The sequence below is a fragment of the Panthera leo genome, chromosome D4, assembly GCF_018350215.1.
Source record: "Panthera leo isolate Ple1 chromosome D4, P.leo_Ple1_pat1.1, whole genome shotgun sequence".
In the NCBI taxonomy this organism is placed as follows: domain Eukaryota; kingdom Metazoa; phylum Chordata; class Mammalia; order Carnivora; family Felidae; genus Panthera; species Panthera leo.
Window position 1 is genome coordinate 32,519,171 of NC_056691.1, and position 24,386 is coordinate 32,543,556.

At 37.4% G+C, this 24,386-nt stretch overlaps 1 protein-coding gene across 8 annotated transcripts in view; it reads left to right on the forward strand.

Moving 5' to 3' along the window:
• The window catches only part of KDM4C (lysine demethylase 4C), a 432,720-nt gene that overhangs the window by 248,641 nt on the left and 159,693 nt on the right, over window positions 1–24,386 (forward strand). For all 8 annotated transcript variants that reach the window (XR_006196163.1, XM_042914120.1, XM_042914121.1 and 5 more), the window contains exon 13: window positions 4,566–4,674. Coding sequence is in view for 7 of the 8 variants with exons in the window: in XM_042914120.1 (XP_042770054.1) it covers window positions 4,566–4,674 (109 nt within the window). In the remaining variant the exon portion in view is untranslated. The remainder of the gene's footprint in view (window positions 1–4,565; window positions 4,675–24,386) is intronic.

Sequence of the window (24,386 nt, forward strand, 5' to 3'; positions counted from 1 at the left end):
CGTGCAGAAGATCGATTCAAGTTACATCTGAAGGGAGTTCTCTGTGCCTCTTGGATTTCAATGCCTTTTTCCTTCCCCAGTTCAGGGAAGTTCTCAGCTATTATTTCTTCAAGTACCCCTTCAGCACCTTTCCCTCTCTCTTCCTCCTCTGGGATACCAATTATGCGTATATTATTTCTTTTTAGTGTATCACTTAGTTCTCTAATTTTCCCCTCATACTCCTGGATTTTTTTTATCTCTCTTTCTCTCAGCTTCCTCTTTTTCCATAATTTTATCTTCTAGTTCACCTATTCTCTCCTCTGCCTCTTCAATCCGAGCCATCGTTGTTTCTATTTTGTTTTGCATTTCGTTTAAAGCGTTTTTCAGCTCCTCGTGACTGTTTCTTAGTCCCTTGATCTCTGTAGCAAGAGATTCTCTGCTGTCCTCTATACTGTTTTCAAGCCCAGCAATTAATTTTATGACTATTATTCTAAATGCACTTTCTGTTATATTATTTAAATCCTTTAGATCAGTTCATTAGCTGTTGTTATTTCCTGGAGATTCTTCTGAGGGGAATTCTTCCGTTTGGTAATTTTGGGTAGTCCCTGGAGTGGTGAGGACCTGCAGGGCACCTTCCCTGTGCTGTGGTGTATAACTGGAGTTGGTGGGCGGGGCCGCAGTCAGACCTGATGTCTGCCCCCTGCCCACCCCTGGGGCCACAGTCAGACTGGTGTGTGCCTTCTCTTCCCCTCTCCTAGGGGCAGGATTCACTGTGGGGTGGTGTGGCCCGTCTGGGCTACTTGCACACTGCCAGGCTTGTGGTGCTGGGATCTGGTGTATTAGCTGGGGTGGGTAGGCCAGGTGCACACGGGTAGGAGGGGCAGGCTAAGCTCGCTTCTCCTTAGGTGATCCACTTCAGGAGGGGCCCTGTGGCAGCGGGAGGGAGTCAGATCCGCTGCCGGAGGGGTGGCTCCGCAGAAGCACAGCGTTGGGTGTTTGCGCGGAGCAAGCAAGTTCCCTGGCAGGAACTGGTTCCCTTTGGGATTTTGGCTGGGGGATGGGCGAGGGAGATGGTGCTGGCGCGCGCCTTTGTTCCCCACCAAACTGAGCTTTGTTGTCTGGGGTCTCAGCAACTCTCCCTCCCTTCGTCTTCCAGCCTTCCCACTTTCCGCGCAGAGCTGTTAACTTATGAACTCCCAGAGGCTAAGTCGCGCTTGCTGTCAGAACACAGTCCGTCTGGCCCTTCCGCTTTTGCCAGCCAGACTCGGGGGCTCTGCTTGGCCGGCAGGTTGCCCCTCCGCCCCGGCTCCCTCCTGCCAGTCTGTGGAGCGCGCACCGCCTCGCCGCCCTTCCTACTCTCTTCCTTGGGCCTCTCATCTGCGCTTGGCTCTTGAGACTCCGTTCTGCTAATCCTCTGGTGGTTTTCTGGGTTATTTAGGCAGGTGTAGGTGGAATCTAAGTGATCAGCAGGACGCGCCCAGTGTCCTCCTACACCGCCATCTTCCCACCTTTTTCCAGTCCTGCATATATTTTAATGTCTATGGTTTTTGTATAAACTGTTGCTTTAACCAGGAGATTATGAGTAGACCAGGCAGGTTCTGATTGTGTATAGTTATTGTCAGAATTCATTACCCTATTTTGACCTGTACACCTTGATGAGGGAATTCAAGGACACAAGTAAGAAAAGCCTCAATTGTTGGGACTGACAAATTGAACTGGTCACTGAACAGGCCCACTTCTTGATTGCTCTTGCTCATTTAAAATCACCACAGGTCTTTTCACATCTTTGAGTAACAAGGGAGTTTAGATAAGGAAATCAGCTTGGAATACTCTGTTCATAGTAGTTTTAGAATATCAAATAAAATATAGATGATTTGCTAATATGTCCCAATAACTTTACCATTTTATGCATGGTTGTTATCCTACTGAACTATTAACTATTTACCCAAAACATAAGAGGAATAGGAAAATATGGTCTAATTTATTTGAAACAGTTGCTAAGGGAAATTTGAAAATAGTATTCACATAATAATAAACAAAATTTACAACTTAATATCACTTGGGGATTAAGTGCAGCTGAGCAGATGCTGGGATTCTTTGCGGAATGGTGAATGAGTCAAATGCCTGTTTAAATTACATTTACTCACATTCTTTAAGCTGGAATGGAACTGAAAGTACCTTTTCTGTTTCCTTGTTTTCAGTGGAGTGTCACGGCCGGCACGACAAATACTGAGGTCAGGGTCCTGAGGGTAGGGGAATGCAAGAAAAAAAGAGAGAAGAGAAAGTTTGGGAACAGGAGGGTCCCCTGGGCTGATGGCCCAAGTGACGGCTTTATTGTTGCTGTACACAATCTTTTATAATATAAGACTCTTATGGATCAGGTCATTCTAAGAATAAACAGGTTTCACATGATCACTGCCAGCCAAAACATTTAGTTCTGTGTACCTTGTGAACTTTCTGAACAGGTCACAAGACCTTGTTGATAGATTGCTAGCAAAACACAGTTCCCATGTTTGTGTCTATCTGACTCAGGGTAGAAAAAGGGAGGTAGCGTTACTGCCAACACCTGCAGACCACAGGCTTCAGGAATTAACTTTCTCAGCCTTGACAAGGCTTTCGTATGCCCTTGAAAGTGGGGGAATGGGAGGGGGAACCACCGGGTTGGCTTGAGTCAACAGGGAACGTTGCTCGACCCGGTCTCAGCCTGGCGCCGGGGCCCGGCCTCCCACATGAATGGGAGGGGGAACCACTGGGTTGGCTTGAGTCAACGGGGAACATTGCTCGACCCGGTCTCAGCCTGGCACCGGGGCTCGGCCCCCCACAGTGGAGGTAATTCTATCCTTGGTGCCTTTAACCTTCATCCTTATCATTTCACTGAACAAAGACTGCTTGCATGGGAAAGCAAACACTGCTGTTGAGGCCTGGGTGACTTGGTTTGCCCCCTGTCAGCATTAGCTGTGTCGTGTTCTTTTCTCACACCGTGGTGTCAGGCAGACCTTCTAAGCAATATGGTCCCTTTTCGTTCTTGTATGGTTTTTACTGATGCTTCTTAGTATGAAGTGTAATGCTGTGTGCATGCTTGCAGCAGTCATCTTTAGTCAGTCTTCCCAAGAAATACTGAGTTATTTTTTGAACAATGTCTCTGTCCATCTCTCTGTTCATCTATAACTGGGCTTCCTGCTCTTCCTGGAATACATTGACTATGTCCCCATATGCATACTGTTCCTGCTGCCCCAAATACTCCTCCGAGGCCAGAGAACTCCCACAGTGCACTCAAGACTCTACTCAGATGTCTCCTTGTCAGAAAGGCTTTCTCTGATACCCTGTATAAAATAACTCCCTCCCATCTCTTTTCATGCCCTTTTTTTTCCTTTACTGCATATTTCTTAATAGTACCAGATAAATATATACTTTTTACTTTTTTATTGTCTGTGCCTTTCTCCTCTATAATGCACATTTCTTGAAAGCTGGGACATGGTATAATTTTTTCTGCTGTAGTTCAGCTCTTAGAACAATGTGACACATAGTGAGGACTTGATAAATATTTCTTATTAATTTTTAGCTGGTATAAACCACAGATAAATCTCATCCTATATTACTTTGACATCCTTTCTTTACTTCCATCTTTGATTAGAATGTTGCACACATTTTCTTTTAATCCATTTTGATTTCAGATATCAATGTAGTTTCTCTACTTCCAGCCACTGCTTTGTCAGCTTACAGGGACATTTCTGAGACTCATTTCTTTCCTAGTCAACTGTTGATACAAACCCTTTAGTTTCAGAGTCTTTCTCTGAACACCTCCCTCCTTCCCATCCATCCATCCATCCATCCATCCATCCATCCATCCATCCATCCATTTTCCTTCCGTCCTTCTTTCCTTTTGGATTGCATGGACAAGAAAGCTTGTAAGTAGGTTCTATCTGGAAGATGTCAGGGTGCATATGTCTTTTGCACATACCTTTGGGAGGAAAGTATAGTTTAGAGAGACCCAGATGAAAAATTTTACATAAAATTTAAGTGATTTCAAGATGACAGTAATGTGCTGTATTAAAAAAAAAAAAACCTTAAAGTCTTATTTGATCCTCAGAGAAGTGGTGATTTATTTCCGAATGGAAGGAAGTATCCAGGCTCACTGTAGCATTAATGCTATATGAGTGAGGATAGAAAGCAAAATAACCTGCCATATAGTCATGTGGCTAGCGTAGAGGTAACCAAATGCCACGGTTCTGTATTGTTACAAATATGTAATCCTAAATTTTGATTAGTTTGAAAGAACTTTTGAAAACTTGATAAGTTCTGAGTTAATTGCAAGCTTGATAAGCTTACCCTATACCACAGATAGTGTTTTAATGTGCGGTGGAAGGATAGATCATTGATCTCTTGGTAAAATAACTAATAGATTCCTATTTCTTTTGACTTAAAGGCTTAAGGTTTTTAAAATAAAGGACTAATTCTCCAGGAGGTAAATAAGTATAATAATTCTTTATAATTAAATGGTCTTAAATTGTTGTGAACCATAGTTTTCCATTTAAAACAAGTCTTTAACTGTGAGTATTTCTTCTCTATTTTTGCTCTGTGACCAGAGAATAGAGGGAGAAACCAAAACTGCTAAAAGTTGGCGCCATCCACTTAGTAAGCCTCCGGCAAGGTCCCCATTGACTCTGGTGAAGCAGCAGGCAACAAGTGATGAAGGTGAGTGTGTGATGTTTCTCAGTGTTTATTCTGTGGATACTGTATGGTATTCAGCAGTCATTCTGTCTGTTTGTTGTAAGAAACTGGTCTAAAAAAATTGCTTGGTAGAGAGAAAATTTGACCAAGTTGCAAATACATACCATAAAGAGATCATAAGTAGTAAACAGTTTATAGACAAAAGGAATTTGGATTTTAAGGGTAAATACTTGCTCCACTAGTCTAGCCATGTTCCTAGTCAAAGTCTTCCCATTTTATATGATGGGATAAAATTAATCTTTTCTGACATTTGCCTTAGGATATTCTAGAGGAAGTTGGGAATCATTTCCCTAAAAGTGTCAAATCTTGGAGTCACCACACTGTTGCTTTTTTACATTGTCTTTATTTTTAACTTGAATCCTCCAAAATTATTAATATCATCTTGAGTAAGAAACTATGTGCAATACCTGTTTATCCAGTTATGCCTGGTGTGTGGTGAAACATCTTTTCTCCTTAATAGATTTTACTGACATGACTTGATGTGAACCAATTTCTATTCCTGGATGTAATATTTACTTGTTTGTTTTACCTAGTTACCCTTTTTACCTCTTTCTCTCTTTTTCTAAAAATGCCTTTTTGTTGTCTTCAGTTAAATATCAGATCACTGACTAGCTATTTCTTACTTGCAAGTGTTTCATAGCATCAGGGGGGACCTTATTTTTTCCATCTTTAAAAAGATCAATTTAAAAAGGTTTTCTATAAAAAGCCCGCCTTCAAGGTATTGTCTTTACTGGAACAAATTGTTGAGGTCATATGCCTGTGAAGATGCTGTCAACATAGTAATGTGAAACTTGGGGTCAGTCTTCTTGTTTAGTTTAAATACAGTCATTAGAGTAGACATCTGTAGCAGATTTATTTTTTTATTTTTACTTACTATCTTCTTTTATACCCCATATTTAGTTAGGAAAAAAAAGATGATCAGTGTAGGGATCAGATCATGATTGTAGCATTTTCTATAACACCAGTCGAAGGTGAAATTCTGTCTCTAGTAACAGAAGTAATGAAACATAGTTGTATTTATTTCCATATATCATCACGTTCATTTCTTCCTTCTCCTACTTTATCATACCCAGCACAATCCATTTTCCTCTTAGTGTCAAGATAAAGGACAATTCTGTATAAGGTAATTACTATGTTACTTACAATACTTGTGAATTTTAATTATCCTTCCCCATCATCGCCTATGTTTAATACAGCTTTTTGGAAGGGAATCAACTATATTAACATAGAAAACTGCTTTTTCCCATGTCCTTATTTTCCCAGGTCGTTTATTTTGATGTGGGCCATCTAAATTGGCTTAGAGTTTCTACATGGAGAGCAGTTCTGATTTCAATCAGGATGGCTTACAAAATTTATAAGTGAATTGGTTTAACAAAGTTGTCTCAAGGGTTTAAGGTTAAAATGTCTTGCTGCAACATTGGTGATTGTGGCTTTTGCAGTAGCATACTCTGTATTTTAATACATTAAGGACATATTAAAAGGATCCTCTGAGGAGTTTTGAGAATTGAAAAGAAAAAAAATTGGAGAATTTTAGTGATGAATAAATACTTTTACAAGCTTCCAAACTAACAATGGGGGGAATATTCTGTGTCCTGGAGTAAATTATATTTGACCCTTGAACATCACATTTGAGTTGCATGGGTCCACCTATGAGTGAACTTTTTCCATAAATACAGTACCATAAATGTAGTAAATATAGTAATATAGTTTTTTCAGTAAATATAGTACCATAAATGTATTTTCTCTTCCCTGTGATTTTCTTAATAAAGTTTTCTTTTCTTTAGCATACTTTATTGTAAGAATATAGTATATAATACATATAATATACAAAATATGGTTGATTGTTTATCTGTGAGGCTTCTGGTCAACAGTAAGCTATTAGTAGTTAAGTTTTGGGGAAGTCCAAAGTTATATGTGGATTTTCAACTGCATGGGGGTTTGACCCCCCCAGCTCCTAAGTTGTTTGAGGGTCAACTATATTTATATCATGGGGCCCTTGAATGTTATCTTTGCCTTTTGCCTCTGTGTCTGGTACTGTTGGAAGTGAATGAGCATCGTCATCATTAGAAAATGATGAACAGTGGGATTAGTGCTCTTTGGGAGCACACAACTCCAAATCCAGCTTCTTTTAGGAATTTCCTACCCTAACTACTGGGCTCCTTTTGCATTCCTCATACACAAGTAAGTGTGTATGTGAGTCAGGAGTATAACAAGGTTAGAGCATCTGAGAAATTGTGTCTCTAAACAGCAGTCAGTATCCTCTGTTGGTAAATGAGCATTTCTCAGTTGAAGCTTGAATTTGACTCCTTAATAGAAAAGCAGCAAAGGGGAAAAATACTGATTCAGCACCTCTGGGAGTTTATGTGCAGGTAAGAGATAAGAGTCATTTCTAAGTTTGCTCTTCTCAAAAGACAGTGAAGTAGCTCTTTGATATTCAAATGACCTAAAACTATAGAGACCACTCTGGTTAGTGGCAGATCCAATAATTATAGAATCAGCAAGGATTTCCTGACTCTCAGCCTGTTCTTTCCTGGAAGATTTTCCATGCTTACCAGCAAAACACCGGTTGTTGGTGGTAGAGCAGAGAGGGGATACATAAGAAAAGAATGCCATTTAGAATATAGCATCTTTACATAAAAACTAGTATCAAATTCTTCCTTTTCTCCTCTTTCTCCTTCTCCCCCTCCTCCTTGTCCTCCTCCTCCTCCTCCTCCTCCTTCTTCTAGTGGAAAAAAATTTTAGGTGTGTACTGAATTTTATTATTTATAATTGAAAAGAAATTACTAATCTCTGGTTTTATTTTAATATATATATATGTTTTTACATATATATATGTACATATATACATGTATATATATGTACATATATTATATGTACATATAATATATATACATATATATTATATATATGTACATATGTATATATATGATATATATACATATATATATATATATATTTTTTTTTTTGAGAGAGATTGAGTGTGCACATGCACACATGAGTGGGAGAGGGAGAGAGAGAATCTTAGCGGGGCTTGATCTTACAACCATGAGATCATGACCTGAGCTAAAATCAAGAGGCAAACACTTAACTGACTGAGCCACCCAGGTACCCCTAATTTTCTTTTAGCTGAAATGTTTTCCATTTACATTTTTCCTTAAGTTAGGCAGCTGCACAAAGTGATCCTGAAACATGGATTAATATTGTATATTTTTTTCTGTATATTAATGTAATTAAACAAATGTTGAATTAAAATATAAACTTGAAAGAAAAGCTCTTGGGTGGGTCTCCTTTTTTTTTTTTTTTTTTGAAGCATTTCTTATGTGTTCCTCTCCTCCTCTTGTAATTTGTCAATATAATGGCATATTCCTATTCTCCAACTTCAGCACTTTATGGCTGAGTGCCTGTAGGGAAGGTGAGTGTGTGTGCAGCATGGGTGAACAAGGCAGGCTCTAAGAAGAATACTCTTGCTTGACCTCAGGAGTACTGAGAGTGAGGGGATGGACCCACTAGAGTTAAGCTTAGAAATCTGCCACAGTATTTCTTTTTCCTTGATTGGTGATGATGCATGCTCAAAGGCTCTCACATATTTCCCCTAATATTCCAGCTTTGATATAGGATAAGTGACTTTAAGGCCACCATGATCCAGTACTAGCTTTGCTCTCCAACTTTGTTTCTCTCGACTACCCTCCATGAAACCTCCTTCTCTTCCATTTGGACAACTTTTTTTTTCCTCCTGAATATAATCTACTGCTTTTTTATTTCCACATGCTTCCCCCAACTATTGCTTTCCCTGTGATACCCTTTTCCTTCTTGGAATCATTCTCTGCTCACCACTTACTCCTTTCCTACCTCTGCTGTCCTATTATATCTATACTTACTTGGCTTTAGAATGCCACTTGTCACCTTATATTGTGCTTCATTGTCTGTGTGTCTGTCTCCCTGCTCTCATTCCTTTAATCTTGCCTCCCCTGCCTAGTCCAAGGTTAGTTAATCACTGTGGCTTAAATCACCTCTGGATACAAGAGCAGAAAAGCCCTGGTGATCAGTAACTTTGAAATCGGCCATTAGTCAAATACTTTAATATTTAATACGTTGTCATATTAAAGGAAAATGTAAATTCCAATCCAGGAAATATTCTCTGTAAGTATATATGTATGTGAAAACATGCAGTTTTAATTAGCTGGAGAAATATATATGTCAGCTAACCCAATTTTGTATTCTGACTGTATTAGAATTTTCTTTATCACTGTGCCAAGTCCTAGGATGTGCTCAAAGTTAAAATGAAGCTGACACATTGTAGACATGGCCAATGCTTTGGAGACCTGAGGGCTCCCAGAGTAATGATATTCCCATTGGGATAGTTGCTTACCTAGCACCTCAATTTGTATATGTATTTGTTGCCTTTCTTCCTAGTTTGAAGTCATTCCAGATGCAAAAATTTTTTAACTTCTCATGCTTTTGCTGATTAGGATTTTTTTTTGACATGTAAAATATTCATGTTTTATTGTTAGTAGAAAGCAAAACTATACCATCTGGGAGGAAAAGACATTTTATATGTGTATATATGTACATATATAAATATATATTTATATATACTATGTTATGTAAGCATTTTGAAAGAGATACACTAAAATGGGGTTTATTTCTTAGTGTCACGTTTTTATTTTTTCTGTTTTCTAATTGTTCCCCTTTACAGCATGTGTGACTTATGGCAACAGAGAAAGTACTGAACTTTCCTTTTCTTTTTATTATTATTTTTTGATTTATTCTCAAGTTATCTAACATACAGTGTATTCTTGGTTTCAGGAGTAGATTCCTGTGAATCATCACTTACATACAACACTCAGTGCTCATCCCAACAAGTGCCCTCCTCAATGCCCGTCACCCATTTTCCCCTCTCCCCTATTCCCCCCATCCACCCTCAGTTTGTTCTCTGTATTTAAGAGTCTCTTATGGTTTGCCTCCCTCTCTGTTTTTATCTTATTTTTTATTCCCTTCCCCTATTGTTAGGGTTTTCATCAGCAGACCTTTAACTGTGCTGACCTGGACTCCAGACCTTCTGCTACGCGGATATTCTGAACATGAATTTTGTCAACCCCCTGCTTGACCCCTCATGGTTCATTGTTTGTTCTCTGAAGCTCTCATCCTGCATACATACATGTGTATGTATGCATTCCTTTTACATTTACATTAGTTTCCAATGTAACTTTTCCAGCTCCTCCTACTGTTGACTTTCAAGATGTTTACTGCTTTTGTACCTAGTATGCACATAAGTCCCTTGGTGAATTGATAAGGTTAATGTTTTTAAAGTAAGTACAAACTAAGGGCAGCCCTGTAAACACAGAAGAGATGTCATGAACATGGTAGTGGCTACTGCAGTACTACTTTACACAATGATGTCCACCATTGTTGGTGGGTATTGGAGTTGATGCACTAATGCTGCCAGTGGAGTTTTCCTGGAGGCTTTGAAAATAAAATTGAAAATTTATAAGAAAATATAAAAGATTCCTGGGGCTCCTGGGTGGCTCAGTCACTTGGGCATTTGACTCTTGTTTTCGGCTCAGGTCATGATCCCTCGGTCGTGGGATTGAACCCCACATCAGGCTCTGTGCTGAGCATGGAGTGTGCTTAAGATTCTCTCTCTCTCTCTCTCTCTCTCTCTCTCTCTCTCTCTCTCTCTCTCTCTCTCCCTCTCTCTCCCTCCCTCCCTCCCTCCCTCCCTCTCCCTCTGTGCCTCTCCCCCACTCAGTCTCTCTGTCTCTAAAATGAAATAAAAGAAAATATATACAAGATTGTTATCAGGTGATTTTAATTTTGCCTTCTATGTTGGTTAATTTTGCATATCCAAACACATTTCTTGTAATTTGGGCAAAAAACTATTTTAAAGAGACATAGAGTGTCAAGGTGTGATGGGTTAGATTACCAAATACTCTTACAGTTACAAAAGAACCAGAAACAATTGATACAATAAAACAATGACCTTTATAACATATCAGGGACAAAATCATGGAAAGTATTTCTCCATGTCTACAGTCATGGTCACTTGGCTCCAGTTCTCTGTTAACTGTGAGATCCTCCATGCTTTGGCAGATGTGTTTACAAAGTAGTGATCATAGCAGCATCTGCCACATGGAGTTGTTTTGAGGGTTAAAAGACTACTGTAAAGCACTCAGAATAGTATTTGGCACGTAACAAATGTTTGTTGTTGTGATATGGTTATGAGGAGCAGGTGGAAGGTGATAGCTGAGCTCTCAAGAAATGAGAGAAATCTAGAGAGCATTCAGAGAATAATGACATGTAGATTGGTAGGAGAGAGCTAATGCTGTGGCTATTTGGGGGAAATATGCCAGGACAAGAGTGGAAGCTTAGAAATCAGAGTTAAGACCTCATAGGATTCCTCAGACACACAAAGATGGACTCTCAAAATCCTGTACCCTTTATTAAGGGTGTACTAGGGAAAAACAGCCTGAACTGACCATAGGCACAGGCAGAGGACAAGAGGGCTTGCCACCTGGGTCTGGGCTTGAGTGGGGAAAGGTTGATAGCATAATAAGAGAAAGTCACCCTACAAATTTTTAACCATAGGACTGCCATCAAATGTATACCTCTTATCCCAAGTCAGAAATTTAAAGTAAAAGTAGGCTCTGGCTCTTCATGTTTCCAGGGCATTGAGCAGAAGCAATTGCAAAATCTTATGAACCCACTCTGAAGTGGAATCTGGTTTACTACTGGACAAAAAATAGTCTGACTAATCTCCTGGCCTCACTGTCCCTTATCACCTTTTTGACTGAGCTTGGCCTCAGTTTCTTCTTGGGTGAAACATGAGGATTGGTCACAGATGATCAGGATTTCTAACTTAGACGCTCAGGAATGGATTTTTGGCATTTCAGATACCCTGAAATGACACGTAGTGATATGTTAAACTCATCCCCAGTGGACTAAATTTTTATTTCTAACTCTTCACCTATAACTTTTTAATTTCTAGAGTACCATGTTTACCCAAGTGCAGAGGTGACCCCACCTACAAGTTTGAAAATTGACAAGATTCAGATTAAAGCCTTGCTATGGCTCTAATTTTCTCTAATCTGAACTGTCTGTATAACTCTTTATAAATCATCAATTCAGCAAGCAGAGTATGGTAATGAGCTGCTGTGCATCTCTTTGAAATTAATGACAGCTTAGACCCTGATCCCTATCTCTGTAATGTCTGCATGCCCTGAGGGTTAGATTAGGAGTGTATTTCAGGCAATGTTACAGCAATTTATTTTTTTGGACAGTGTGTCTATATTAATATCATAATTCATTTAGTAATGGATTAAATATTTAAATATAGAGATGGAAAAGATGGAAATTGCAGCTTTAATTGTAGATTATTCTTGGTGCTTGACCACTAGTTAACCCATTTAACCTAGGTTTTCAGTTATTTTAAAGAATAAAATGTATATGTTTAAGTACTCAGGAACACAAGTCTGACAAAATTTGATTTCTTTCCCAAATGGTTTTCTCTGTTTCACACTCCTTTTATTAAAGTGCTCATGTTTATGATGCAATTGCATGCTAAATAGGTCTGAAGCACATTTTCCCATAACTAGAACTACCCACTGATTTCACTTTATTGGTGATTTTTGTTTCCTTTTGGGATTGCCTGATATTTTCTGTGGTATTTTCTGAAATTTAGCCAGTGCCCTTTAGTCATTGTCAGTACTGCTAGGGTATAAGCTGGTTCTTGGGCACTTTGCAATTGTCCCTCAAACAAAAGGATATTATTTAGAATTGGCTGTTTCACTTTACCTTTGGTAGGTCGTTGTTTTGGGGGAGAATTATGCCCTCCAGTCCCTGGTATGCTGCAACTCCCTCCTTTCTAGCAGAATTGGTATAGATTTGCCACTCTTCGTTTTATTTGTTTTATTTCAAGGATTAAGTGGATATCCTGACCAAATTTAATAGTGATGTCTTTTACTGACTCAAACTTCACAAATATTATTTAAGTATTAAGTTAGATAACAATTTTATTTTAAATTTTGAAAGCACCCTTTTGTCTCTTTGTTTTGCCAGGTGGTAATGGGTACATGACTGTTTATGTTGGACAATCTGAAACCCTGTTCTGGTCTCTCCTTGGCTGTTAATAGCCATGTGCCTTGGAGAACAAAGAAAAGTCTAAGGTTCATCATATGTTTCCTCATCTGTTTGATGAAATGGTTGGATTAGTAGTACTAAAGTTTTATTCAAACTCTAAAGTTTCATTCAAACTTGAATTCTATGAAAATATAATAGGAGAGTATCCTCTGTAGTCTCTTGCTCCATGTTAGCCTTTCATCGAAAAGCAAAATGGTGAAATATAAGAATATCCCTCATCCACAGTGTTTCCCCTCTGTAAAAAGTTCTCTGCCCATTTTAAAAAACAAATGCTGTTTTATGACTGTTGCATGTCGTGCTCCAAATGTTATTAATTTTTACATAATGATCTCTTTGTTCCATCAATTCTTATTAGCTTGAGGTAATATGACACTTTCATAATAAGCACGGTTGTATTTTTGTCTGTTTAAGCAATAAAACAGCAACTTCAGCAGATTACTAGGTAGATTGGCTTGGAATGTGTATTGATAGGTCACAGCCAATGTTTTCCTGCATTATGTGGACATAAAACATTAAATGTTGTTGGCACTCAGATTTAATGGATATTTTATCTAGCACTCGGCTGTGTAATAATAGTCGGACATTCTCTGTTTAGCTTGATTTCACTGTCAGTAAATTCCATTGGCAGCCCCAATGGCGTTGACTTTTTACTACAATATGGGGAATAAAAATCAAAAACATCTTCCTCTTGTTATGCTAGTGGCTTCATAAGGGTTTGATTGAATTAGAGGGAAAAATCCTAGCTTTTAACTTATATGGTTGCTTTCTGTATATTTTAGAAAAATCTTGGAACTTTTCTAAGCAACAGTTGGCATCAAGTCTTATGATTGGGTGTCTGTGCTGAAAGTGCTGGGATTGTAAAATGATAGTCAAGACTTTGATTCTTTTGAATTCATGTGGATATTGTTATTCTTAAAGTCTGGTAGAAACATCTGAGGGACAGCTTTTGATACTACAATTGTGTGGTTCATTCCATTCTTTAGAAAAATAAATTATTGTATTGGGTTGAAATGTGTGAAATTGCTAATACTGTATTTGATTTTTTTTAATCTGCAGAAACTGCAATTTTATACAACTTAATATATTGCTTTATATTTCCTTATGCTTGTACACGACCCACTTTCCCTGGAGACAAAGATAGACCATTGAATTATCCCATATGCTATACCATATATTCTGCATTTCTATTTCCACCTTTTGGTTGTGAAACTGACTATGAAGATCAAGAAAAACCATGAAAAGTTTGCAAAATTTACATAGATTTTAAAATTTAATTTTATCATTACTTTACTGTCTTTATTTTCTTTGTTTTGCCTCTGACTACTGAAAACTTAGTGCTGAGCTGGCAGTGTTGTGCAGGCTGATACTTGGGGACCATCGTCCTGGATTTTAAGAGGGGACTTTTCACTGCTGGGGCTCGGGGTGGGGGTTGGTTAAGTGACATGTCAAAGGCTCCTAGGGAGTGAGTAGGAAGTGGCTCACTTTATCATAATTTTAATTCTGTATATTATTGTGTGTTTTTTTTTTTTCCTTTTCTCTTTTCTGGTTCTTAGTTTCCCAGTTTAAAAAAAAATTATGAGGTAACTTTTTTTAAAAAAAATATGTATCAGAGGGATCTCTAAAGTCTATGCTGATATCCCATTGTTTTATTATTCATGTTTTGTTGGAGAAGCATTTTCAAGATTGAACCATGTAGTGATTTTTTTTGCTGTGCTAGTAAAAAGGAGTAGAAACTTAAGGAAAAAAGGTTTGCTATGATATATGAACATGTTTGAATATTACTCACATATTGCCATAGTTGCTAATGTCTTTTCTTGAGGAAACATCTTTATAATGCTTGTGAGTAAGTTAGCCAAGGATCCGGAGTAAGAATCTTCTTGGGAGAGAACACTGAGTACAACCTCAAGAGGGGCTTAGTGTGGCATGTTTGAAGAACAGCAAGTAGTATAGCTGGCAGGACCACCTGATGACTTTGGATGTGGGACGGCAGAATGAACATTTACCACCTTGTCCTCTTCTTACTTCTGTCCCTTCTCTCAAGTAGCCAGTGCACTTGTTTTCCTAGTAATTGGTGTGCTGGCAGCTCTGAATGAAGTTCTTTCTGTTTCCTTAGCAGCTGTTTGATCTGCTGTGCAATTCCCGTGTCGGTGCTTGGGTCAAAATGTCTCAGGATTCTGCTATCTTTAACACAGATGACCAGGGCTGACCTTTAGCTAAGGGGAGCTTTTTTGGCAGATAAATTGCAACATGCTAGTGGTTCTTTGCTTAGAGATCTTATTTAACCAGTTTTTTTTTTCAATATATGAAATTTATTGTCAAATTGGTTTCCTTATTTAACCAGTTTTTGAGTTTGTATTATAGATGCCATTAATGAAATGGTTTAAGAAACTGGAGATTTCTCCCAAGGGAAATTTTGAACTATTTGAAGGCAAAAGACTTGTTTGTTTTTATTTCTAATTATCAGCATCTGTCATATTGCCTAGCACATAGTGAGATTCATGTGCTCACTCTTTTACTATCTTTGATTTGATGCTTGGAATAAGCTCCTTTTGGTATCATGTTGCCAGCTAGTTTTTCCAAAGATAGGCCAGCTTTCTTTCAGGAGTTTTCTTTTCCCCATCCCTACCACATTGTGAGAATTGACCTTGCTACTTTCTTCCTATTGAACACATTATTAGCAATTGTTATTTATAATTCTTGAAGATAGATGGTATTATCATCATTATTACTGTTGAGAAAACTGAGCTCAGAGACTTTGATTCACTTGTCCAGGACCACAGACTGGTAATTGGTAGATGACAGGCTTTAAATCCTACCTAGTTTCCAAGTTTATACTTTTTATTTTATCATATTTGCAACCCCTGATAAGAGCCCCAGTCCTGATAAGAGAAGCTGAAGTGAGCACATATAGATGTCTAAGAACCAGCCATCTCTGTTGACAGAGTAGACCATTCATAGTAGCCCTTGTTGTTGTCCATGTGTATTGTAAGAATATATACATATGTGAAATATAAGCTAACTTTCTTAAACAAGTTTAAGCAACATCGGTAATCCCAAAATTCTCTGTGAAACCTACCTCCCCAGAAGCACTATTAAGTATCAGAGTATTTTTGTGTAATAGAAATTTTGAAGGGCCATGCTTTGGAATGTTTCTGTTGTTTAAAACAGTACATTGAATGAGTTGGAAAACATCATTTTGAAATATTTTTGAGATCTCTATTAGTGTAATGTTATGCATAAAGAATAAAACTATGTCTATGCATTTAGTTTAAGAAGTGCTTTGCAACTGAAATAGCAGAATTCTGTTTACCATTATTATGTTCATAGTTTAAGGGATTTCAGTTTTTCTTAATACATAATTTAATTTTTCCTTAATGTCAGTACTTCCCAGGAAAGCCACACCTAAAAGTCCTATAATTTTTTTCTCTTTTCTACTTTTGAACACACTTTTACAAACCTTCAAAATTCAGTGATTTATAAGATCATTGAAATACAGTTTGTATACAGATTGTTAAATAGTTTGGGTAGGAACAATAAAGTTCCCAAGTTTGAATTTCTTTGTTTTTTTTTTGAGTAGTTCACTTGTGGCCTCAACATCCTCTCCCGCACTTTCTTCCAGGACATTGAAACCATATATAATGCTTCCCAGGACTGAAATTTTGTTCAAGTACCTGAAAGATAACAGATGCTGCTGTGCTCCTCATAGCAGAGAATAGTGCTAAACCAGCCAAAACACATCACTGGAACATAACTCCAGCAGCAAAATGGTTGTGGTGATTGGTAAAGGGAAATTGTGCTATAGTAGAGTAGATGACTTTCCCCATCTGCTGGATTCCATCAGCAAGTCCTGGCAACACCCCTTCAACAATGGCCCAAGTGTTCTTCTGTTGAGAAATCCACTTACACTAGGAAGCAAAATCTGTTAAAAAAGACTGTACTGAGGAGTGAATGAATCTGACATGTATCTGTTTTTAAACTGTTTTCCCCAGTTCATAGGAGCTACCTAATATTATTCTGACTGCAGGTTTTTTTTAACTTTAAAGATTGCATATGTTTATAATTACAAAAACTTACAAATTCCCTTTTTTATTCCAGATTTTTAAATGTATCTTTATAGAATTGACATCATTCTCTCCATATAGTTTTATATCAGTATTTTGTTTATTAATATAATATTTATATTCACTTAATATTATATATGTGTTTATATTTATTATATTTTATTAATGCTCTTTAAAAACATCATTTATAATGCTGGCATAATATGGCCATTCCATAATTTATTTACATATTTTTAAATGAACACTTTTGGGGGGATACTTTTGTAAAGGACATTAATCTTTTTTATTAATCATAAATAATAGTGATGTTTTTAACTGGGAGAATAAAGGCTTTTTTTCCTGAAAGGATAAATCTTTTTTTTTTAAATAAATGCTTATTCATTTTTGAGAGAGAGAGAGAGAGAGGAGAGAGGAGGGGCATAGAGAGAGGGGGACAGAGATGATCTAAAGTGGATTCTGCACTGACAGCAGTGAGTCCGATGCAGGGCTCGAACTCACACACTATGAGATTGTGATCTGAGCTGAAGTTGGACACTGTACTGTCTAACCTACCCAGGTGCCCCCAAAGGATAAATATTTTGATAGAAATGTTTATATAGATATTTTAAAAGTTATTTATTTATTTTGAGAGAGCTCAAGCAAGGGAGGGGTAGAGAGAGAGGGGGAGAGAGAATCCCAAGCAGGCTTTGCACTGTCAGCGTGGAGCCCGATGCAGGGCTCAAACCCATGAACCATGAGATCATGACCTGAGCCAAAACCAAGAGTTGGGTGCTTAACCAGCTGAGCCACTCAGACCCCCCAGAAATGTTTATATAGTAAGAGAGAATTGGGTACCTGTCTAGATGAGCTTTTCCTGTTTCAGTCTGTCATGTCATGTTAAAAGTTTAGTATTTAGGGCATATATTTTAAGTAATTTTCTAGATGAAAATTTTCTGGATAATATTTGCAAAGATTATGCTGCAGATCCCACAGGTTAATGCTGGAGACCTAAAAGGGAAGGAAAACCATCATTTGTTGAAGCCCCAGGCCTTACATATTAATGGCTAGCAGCTTTATGACTGGTATCTCATATAACCTTGTAATTTAGAAAATCTTGTGCTCATTTTGTAGGTGAAGAAGCAGGTTTAGAATTGTAACCAAACTTTAAGACCACATGGATTGCATGAATGAAACATTTTAAGTTATTTTAATAGAGTTGTATTGAAGCTCCACTCTTATAGTCATGTTTACCTCAGATTAGTTGCATGACTAATTCTAATTATATAATTCTGATTAGTTGTATAACTAGTTCATAACTAATTGTGGTTCTAGACCACAAAGTCAGGGGTTTATTACATTTCTTACCTAATTTATTATAATGTTTAACTATATGATAATTTGCCATAGACTTAATTTTATGATCACATGAGCTAATATTTTTAAATATTATATTTTAATTTCATTCTTTAAAATAAACTTGTTTTTAGTCACATATACTTTTGTATGAAAAGCAATGTAAATTCTTTTATATAGAAAGTAACCAAAAATAAATACCTAATCAGTAAAATTAAAAGTGTGTATCTAGGGGCGCCTGGGTGGCTCCGTCGGTTAAGCATCTGGCTTTGGCTCAGGTCATGATCTCACAATTCGTGAGTTCAAGCCCCGTGTCGGGCTCTGTGCTGACAGCTCAGAGCCTGGAGCCTGCTTCACATTCTGTGTATCCCTCTCTCTCTGCCCCTTCCCTGCTCATGCTCTGTCTCTCTCTGTCTCAAAAATAAATAAACATTAAAAAAAATTTAAAAAAAGTGTGTATCTACAATAATCTCTAAGATCACTTCTCAGTGTCCCCTGCTACACCTTGGAAAGTTTTATTAATTTGAGAGAGAAGTTGCTCTCTGAATAATGGAACATAACTCCAAGTGAGTATAAAAACTGTTACAAAGATTCTATGAATATTTTAAGATTCTCAAGTGAATTGCAGCAAGCCTAACTATTTTTTTAGAACCAGAAAGTGTTTAGGATTTCCTGGGCTCCCAACTTTGTAATATGTGCTAGGATTGAGTCTCTTCCATGCAATCCCTTTCTGACTGCTGTGTAGTCATTGGGTCAACATCAGATGCACCACTGGCCCTCAACTCTATAGTTACATACTAAAAAGACACATTTCTAGCTATGCCTTTGTGACTGGATTCGATCTTTGAAAAACACCATTGTTTATGGCCCCGAGGAAAGGGCCAGTACTACAAGTATGAATATTTCTGACAGCAAATGTGTGGATCATATTTCCCAATCCAACCATTTCTTTCACTCCCCAGACACAACTGGGTGTCCTACAATTTAGTTTCTGATGCTAACAGCTCAGAGTTAGTGCAGCCCCCACAGGTTAAGGAGTCATTGCCACAAGATGCCCCTACTTCAGATATCAATTGCAAGTTGTTACTCGTGACCAATGTACTACAAAGGCTGGGGCTTCCTACAGCTCCCTTCTCGGGTTTGATCATTTGCTGGAATGGTTCACAGAACTCAGGAAAGCACGTTATATTTACTGGTTTACAATTCAGGGACAGCCAAAAGGAAGGGATGTACAGGGCAGGGTTGGGGTGAGGAGAGTATGTACAGAACTTTCATCCCTCTCCAGGTACATCACCCTCACAGTATCTTGATGTGTTCAATCCTGAAGCTTTCTGAACCCTGTTGTTTAAGGTTTGTTTGGTTTTTAAAGTTGCAGCATAGTTAATGTACAGTGTTATTTTCATTTCAGGGATACAATATAGTGATTAAGTAATTCTGTACATTTACTCAGGGCTCATCATGATAAGTGTACTCTTAATCCCCTTCACCTATGTCACCCATCCTGCCACCCATCTCACTTCTGGCAACCATAGTTTGTCCTGTATAGTTAAGAGTTTGTTCCTTGGTTTATCTTTATTTTTCTTTGTTTTGTCTTAAATTTCATGTAAGAGTGGAATCATGTATTTATCATTCTCTGACTGACTTATTTTGTATGTGTACACACACACACACACACACACACACACACACACATGCACACACACACACACACACCACAACTTCTTTATCCATTTGTCTATCCATGGACCTTTGGGCTCCTTCCCTAATTTGGCTATTGTAAATAATGCCGCAATAAACATAGGGGTGCATATATCTTTTTGAATTGGTGTTTTCATATTCTTTGGGCAAATACCAAGTAGTGGAATTACTGAATCATGTAGTAATTCTATTTTTAATGTTTTGAGAAATCTCTACACTGTTTTCCAGACTGCCTACACTAGTTTGCACCAGCAGTGCATGAGGGTTTCCCTTTCTCCATATCCTCACTAACACATGTTTCTTGTGTTTTTGATTTTAGCCTATCTGACAAGTGAGAGGTGATATCTCATTGTAGTTTTGATTTGCATTTTCCTGATAATAAGTGTAGATTTGATTTGCATTTTCCTGGTAATGAGTAATGTTGAGCATCTTTTCATGTGTCTGTTGGTCATCTGGATGTCTTCTTTGGAGAAATGTCTATTCATGTCTTCTGTCCATTTTTTTTTAGTTATATTATTTGTGTTTTGGGTGTTGAGTTTTATAAATTCTTTATATAGTTTAGATACTAATCCTTTATTGGATGTGTCATTTGCAAATATTTTTTGCATTCAGTAAGTTGTCTTTTAGTCATGTTGATTGTTTCCTTTGCCGTGCAGATGCTTTTTATTTTGATGTAGTTCCAATAGTTTATTTTTGCTTTTATTTCTCTTGCCTGGGGAGACCTATCTAGAAAAATGCTATGGCAATGTCAGAGAAATTACTGCCTGTGCTCTCTCCCAGGATTTTTATGGCTTAAGGTCACATATTTAGGAACTTAGTCCATTTTGCATTTTAGAGCTTTTGTGGAGGCTCATTTGTCCACACAATTGAATAAACCATCGTCTATTGGCAATTTAACTTAATCACCAGCCCCTGTCCCCTCCACTGAGGTAAGAGGTGCAGCTGAAGTGCCAATCCTCTAATCATGCCTTGGTCTTTCTGGTGGCCTGCTTCAATCCTGAAGCTATTTCAGGGCCCCCAGCTACCAGTCAGTCATCGTATTAGCATACAAAAGATGCTTTTATCTATTCTAAGATTCCAGGAGTCTTAGAAGCTCTGTGTCAGGAACGAGACTAAGACCAAATATTTCACCCAATGGTGCTCTTCTCACCCATACCTCTCAGGAAATTCCAAGAGTTTTAGGAACTCTCTGCCAGGAACTGGATCAAAGACCAAATATATTTCATTTTATATTACAGTATCACAGTGAGTATGATTTGAATAGCAAGCAGGGAGGATAATTTTGGAGATGCATTTAAGACACACTGATGAAGCATGAGGTGAGTTGTAAGCAGGCTGCCTATGAGGGGCTGCTTAGTGTGATTTTATGTAAGAGGCAGAAGTGTGATTACCTGTTAGTATTCAGCTATCATATATATAAATAAAGTACTGTTAATTTACCTCTTAATTCTTCTTGAGCACTATTCATGGGTACTTTGTGCATATCTATTCCCATTACCTCTCTCCAAGAGCTCTTATTTCTGCCAGAAATATTTAGAATCAGAGACAAAGTTTGGTTTCTTAAGTATATATCAGAAAAAAATTATTTTTTAAAATTTTTTAGTTTTTTATTTTTATAAGATTTTATTTTTAAGTAATCTCTATACCCAACATGAGGGCTGAACTCACGACCCTAAAATCAAGAATCATATGCTACACTGAGCCAGGCAGGTGCCCCTAATTTTTAATTTTGAGAGTTTTAATTTTAATTCCAGTTAGTTAACATACAGTGTTATGTTAGTTTCAGGTATACAATATAGTGATTCAACACTTCTGTACATTGCTGGGTGCTTGTCACAACAATTGCACTCCTTAATCCCTGTCACCTATTTCACCCATCCCTTCTGGGAACCATCAGTTTCTTCTGTATAGTTAAGAGTCTGTTTCTTGGTTTGCCTCTCCCTTTTTTTCCCCTTTGCTCCTTTGTTTTGTTTCTTAAATTCTGCATATGAGTGAAATCATATGGCACTTGTCTTTCTCTGACTTATTTCACTTAGCATAAATTCTAGCTCCATCCCTGTCATTATAAATGGCAAGATTTCATTCTTTTTTTATGGCTGAGTAGTATTTCATTTTATATATACTTTATATTTTATATACAAAATGTAATTTTGTGTGTATGTATGTGTGTGTATACACACACATACATACACACAAAATTTTATGAACTTCTTTACCCATTCATCAGTCGATGGACATTTGGGTTCTTTTCATAATTTTTAAAAATTTCTTTAAATCCAAGTTAGTTAACATATAGCGTAATAATGGTTTCAAGAGTAGAATTTAGTGATTCATCACTTACATATAATACCCAGTGCTCGTCCCAGCAAGTGCCCTCCTTAATGCCCATCACCCATTTAGTCCATCCCCATATCCAACACCCCTCCAGCAACCCTCAGTTTGTTTTCTGTATTTAAGAGTCTCTTATGGTTTGCCTCTCTCTGTTTTTGTCTTATTTTTCCTTCCTGTCCCCTATGTTCAACTGTTTTGTTTCTTAAATTACACATACAAGTGCAATTATATATTTGTCTTTCTCTGACTTATTTTGCTTAGCATAATACATTCAGATTCCGTCCATGTTTTTGCAAATGGCAAGATTTCATTCTTTTTGATTGCCAAGTAATATTCCATTGTGTATATCTAGATAGATAGATAGATAGATAGATAGATAGATAGATATACACAGATATACTACATCTTCTTTATCCATTCCTCAGTCAGTGGACATTTGGGCTCTTTTCGTAATTTGGCTATTATTGATAGTGCTGCTACAAACATTGGGATGCATGTGCCCCCTTTGAATCAGCATTTTTGTATCCTTCGGATAAATACCTAGAAGTGCAATTGTTGGGTCGTAGGGTAACTGTATTTTTAATTTTTTGAGGAATCTCCATATTGTTTTCTAGAGCAACTGCACCAGTTTGCATTTCCACTAACAGTGCAAAAATGTTCCCCTTTCTCCTCATCCTTGCCAACATCTTTTGTTTCCTGAGTTGTTAATTTTAGCCATTGTGACAGGTGTGAAGTGGTATCTCATTGTGGTTTAGATTTGTATTTCTCTAATGATGAGTGATGTTGAGTATCTTTTCATGTGTCTTTTAGCCATCTAGATGTCTTCTTTGGAAAAATATAATTCAAAAATAATAAATATATAAAATATAACAATAAAACAAATATTAAAATATTTAAAAATATAAATATATTTATATAAATATATGTATTTATATAAGTATAAATATAATAATTATCATTGATAATGTTGCCATAAGCATCAGGGTACATGTGTCTTTTGAAATAAGTTATTTTTGTATCTTTTGAGTAAATACCTGGTAGTGCAATTCCTGGATCATAGGGTAGTTCTATTTTTAACTTTTTGAGGAACACTCCTACCATTTTCCAGAGTGGCTGCACCAGTTTGGATTCCCACCAACAGTTCATGAGGGTCCCTTTTTCTATACATCTTCACCAACACCCGATGTTTATGCTGCTTTTGATTTTAGCCATTCTGACAAGTGTGAGGTGATACCTCATTGTAGTTTTGATTTGCATTTCCTTGATGGTAAGTTATGATGAACACTTTTTCATGTGTCTGTTGGCCACCTGGATATCTTTGGAGAAATGTCTGTTCATGTCTTCTGCCAATTTTTTTTTGGTTGGACTATTTATGTTTTGGGTGTTGGGTTTTATAAGTTCTTTATATATTTGGATACTAATCCTTTATCAGATATGTCATTTGCAAATATCTTTCCATACGTTGGCTATTGCACAACTTACTGTTTTTTTAGTGACATGGCAATCAAAAATTTCAGGGCAGCTATTGAAGGTGCTGCTGGTATGGCAGTAACATTTTTAACAGGTTACTTCAGTATATTTATCCAAGATAGTATGTATTTTCCCCATTTTTCCATCATAGTAGTGGTTGTTAGGGAGCTGACCATCCTTCATGGGAGGCCACCTAAGCCATTGCTTACATTTCCTTTCTCAGGACAAAGTTCCGGAGAACATGGTGTCTTGAGCTGTGTTACAACTTGCTTCTATGAATTCTGTATAAGCACTTATACAAATTTAAGGAACTGCTATGTATTTAGGCTCATGGTTTTCTTAACTGTATTTCACTCACTACAGAGTTATGGGAACATTTTTGTAAAGTGCTGTTGGCATAGAATTTGTTTTCTACTATAGCTAACAAACCTTGTAGACCTTGATGAAGGAACTGAGAGGAAAGGATGCCTTCTTCTAGTATTGACTTGTTTTCTTTTTGTTTAAGCATCACACATTGATTGGGGAAAGTGATTTATAAAATTCTTGCCTGGCTGTCAGAACAGAGTCTACACCTGTTTTGTTTGGGCTGTATTGTTGAACAGTAACTCTGTGATACTAATATTTTCAGTGTAATATATATATATATAT